The 2,759-nt window shown below is 42.6% G+C and overlaps 1 protein-coding gene across 1 annotated transcript; it reads left to right on the top strand.

The window, feature by feature from the left end:
* The first annotated feature begins 632 nt into the window (after positions 1-632).
* On the top strand, positions 633-1,247 carry LOC104081774 (RGM domain family member B-like). The gene has a single exon (XM_009584637.1). It carries the CDS (start codon positions 633-635, stop codon positions 1,245-1,247), a length of 615 nt encoding a protein of 204 aa, XP_009582932.1.
* Positions 1,248-2,759: the final 1,512 nt, after the last annotated feature.

Genomic DNA, 2,759 nt, shown 5'->3' with positions numbered 1-2,759 from the left:
CTGTAAGAGGTACTGCTATTGCAGTGTATGGATTCCTTAGCTGGCAACTTGCATGTCAGACAGCTGTGGATTTTCTTACTCATTAGTCCCAGAAAGCAAGCAGTGAAGCTTTAGCTATGGCAGTGCCAGGGGAATAAAGCAAACTGAATTTATGGCCTGCCCATTTCCCTACCCTCCTTCCTTCCTCCCCCCGCTTTCCCCCTCTGCTTTCTAGAAGAGAAACTTTCAGCTTCATTCAGTCTGTTTTGTCTAAACGTGTATCGCTTGTCGCCTTTACTGCATCCTTCTGAGGGGCAGGATTCTGTTTAAAAGTTCAGTAACTTGTGTAAAGGACTGACAGACTAAATGGAGACTTGCTTATTGACTAAGTGGTTAACTTAGGCACAGAATTGCATCATCACCTTGACATCTGGAAAGAAATGCTGGGCTCATGCTTTGCAGGAGTTAGTGCTCTTAATTTCCATCTAGACAATATCAATCAAGCATGCATGGGTTATCTCAGCCTTTGAGATGGTCTGTATTACTATCTTCCTGCCTCCCAACCCCTTTTTCTCTATTACATAATGTTTCCCCAGTGGGTGAGCACTGTAAGTTGTCTTCAAGCTGTTTTCTACAGTACCTGTGGGTGTGGAATGGGGTATAGCAATCTAAGACGTTTGCTTGATTTCTTTCTGCCATCTGTTTTGTGCTTAGGTGACTGCCAGCTGCAAACACCTTGTCGAATCCAGAAGTGCACCACTGATTTTGTATCCTTAACTTCACATCTAAACTCGGCTCTGGAAGGCTTTGATTTGGAGTTCTGCAAGGCCCTGCGAGCATACTCTGCCTGTACCTATCGCAATTCCAAAGTATGCCGTGGAAACCTAGTCTACCATTCTGCAGTGCTTGGAATCAGCGACCTTATGAGCCAGAGAAACTGTTCCAAAGATGGACCCACATCCTCCACCAACCCTGAAGTGGCCCATGATCCCTGCAATTACAGTGGCCATACAGAAGCCAGAGAACATCAGGGAGGGGAGAAGACTCCTCCTACTACTTACCTATTTTGTGGATTGTTTGGTGATCCTCATCTGAGGACTTTTAAGGATCACTTCCAGACATGCAAAGTGGAGGGTGCTTGGCCCCTCATAGACAATAACTACTTATCAGTGCAAGTGACCAACGTGCCTGTAGTCCCAGGATCCAGCGCTACTGCTACAAATAAGGTATGGATTGTTCTTAAGCACTGTGCATGCATACAAAAGTAAAAGGCCAAGACAGTAGAGTAAGTCAGCCCTTAATAGTTAAGAATTGTGGCAGCTTGAGAGTCTTCCATGCAGTAGCCTAAGAAAGTAAAACTGTTAGCGTCTTCTTTTCTGAGAATCAAACAAAACTTAAAACAGGTCCTTTTCTTCTTTCTGCTCCTCCCCACCACAAGAAAACCCTGTACATATCACCACATAAGCCTTTAAGAATACTAAATGTAATGCTTTAAAACAGTTATCAGATTACAGCATCTGTGACTGCCTCTGCACTAAGTAGAAATTCTATTAAGTCTCTGCTTTTCATTAATTCTCTTACTTGTATAGCCATAACAGTAGAAAACAAGAAATATTGACAGAGTGGCACAACAAATGAGTTACCAAGACACTGAGGGTTCAGAGCAGAGCCAAGAAGGGGAACTGTGGAGAATTGAGAGGAGGTAGCAAAAATATCACATTGATGCCAAATGGTTGTCAGAAGGTCTTAGTACCTTGGCTTTACGAAAGAAGCAGCAGCCTGAACATTCTGCTGAGAGTGTAAGTCCCTGTTCAGACAGGCAAGACTTAAGATTGCTCTCCTCTCAGCCACTTGAGGTGGCTAGAGAAGGAATACGTGCACTAGTATTGATAGCTTATGCCATTTCTTACCTTAAGAGAAGTACTTCTCTCTTTCTGTAGAAGGCATATTACAAGTGTGTCTGTAGGAGGAAAACGAGGAGGTGTAAAACATAAGCCTGGCTGAGATGTCCTTAGATTTACCTCCAGAGCCAAGGGTGAAAGATGCTCTGAACTTCTGGGGGCATTTCTATCAATAAAATAAATTACTTGAACATACATTTGAAGCTGATGCTGTCACATACCTTGTTCCTTTTTTGGAGCGAAATGGCCTTTTTTAACTGTGGTAGTGTATTGTCAAGGTATGTCAGGCTATGTGTACACAGTTTCAAGACCATCAATGTTGGAGAATTTTCACTGTTTTGTTGAGCTTGAAAGTAGGTTTTTTGTTACCGTCGTCAGGAGCAGGGTGTGCCAGTCACAGTAGGTTAGAGCCTGCACATCTTCCTGGAGATGGCTGTGCAGTAATATTAATAAGTGAAAATCAGTCTTGCTAGTACATTTGTGCTGGATTCTGAGGTACTGACTAATGTCAATGCTTGTATGAATGAGGCAAATTTTTGCATTTGCCAGAAGCCAGAGGTTGGACTGATACATCACTGAAATTCAGAAGCACCTTTTCTTAACTTGTGCCTGTTCCAAGAACAGTCTGCATCATGAATGAGTTCTGAAGGAGTATAAAATGAGGGAATGAGGCTAACCTAAGTAAGCTTTGCGAAAGAGACTTAGGTCCTGTGAAATCTACTCCAGTGGCTTTTTTAAAAGACTCTTAAATAAGCACAAGAAAAAGCTGCACTTCATATCTGCAGTAAGCTTTTATCCTCAGTTTTGCTAAAGTCTTGCAGAATGTTCTTTACTTCCTTGTTCCTGGTAGTACTGGAGGAAAAAGTTGAGAGTCTTGTG

Source organism: Fulmarus glacialis, unplaced genomic scaffold (genome assembly GCF_000690835.1).
Source record: "Fulmarus glacialis isolate BGI_N327 unplaced genomic scaffold, ASM69083v1 scaffold15139, whole genome shotgun sequence".
NCBI lineage: Eukaryota > Metazoa > Chordata > Aves > Procellariiformes > Procellariidae > Fulmarus > Fulmarus glacialis.
This window is presented reverse-complemented; position numbering and strand designations above follow the sequence as displayed.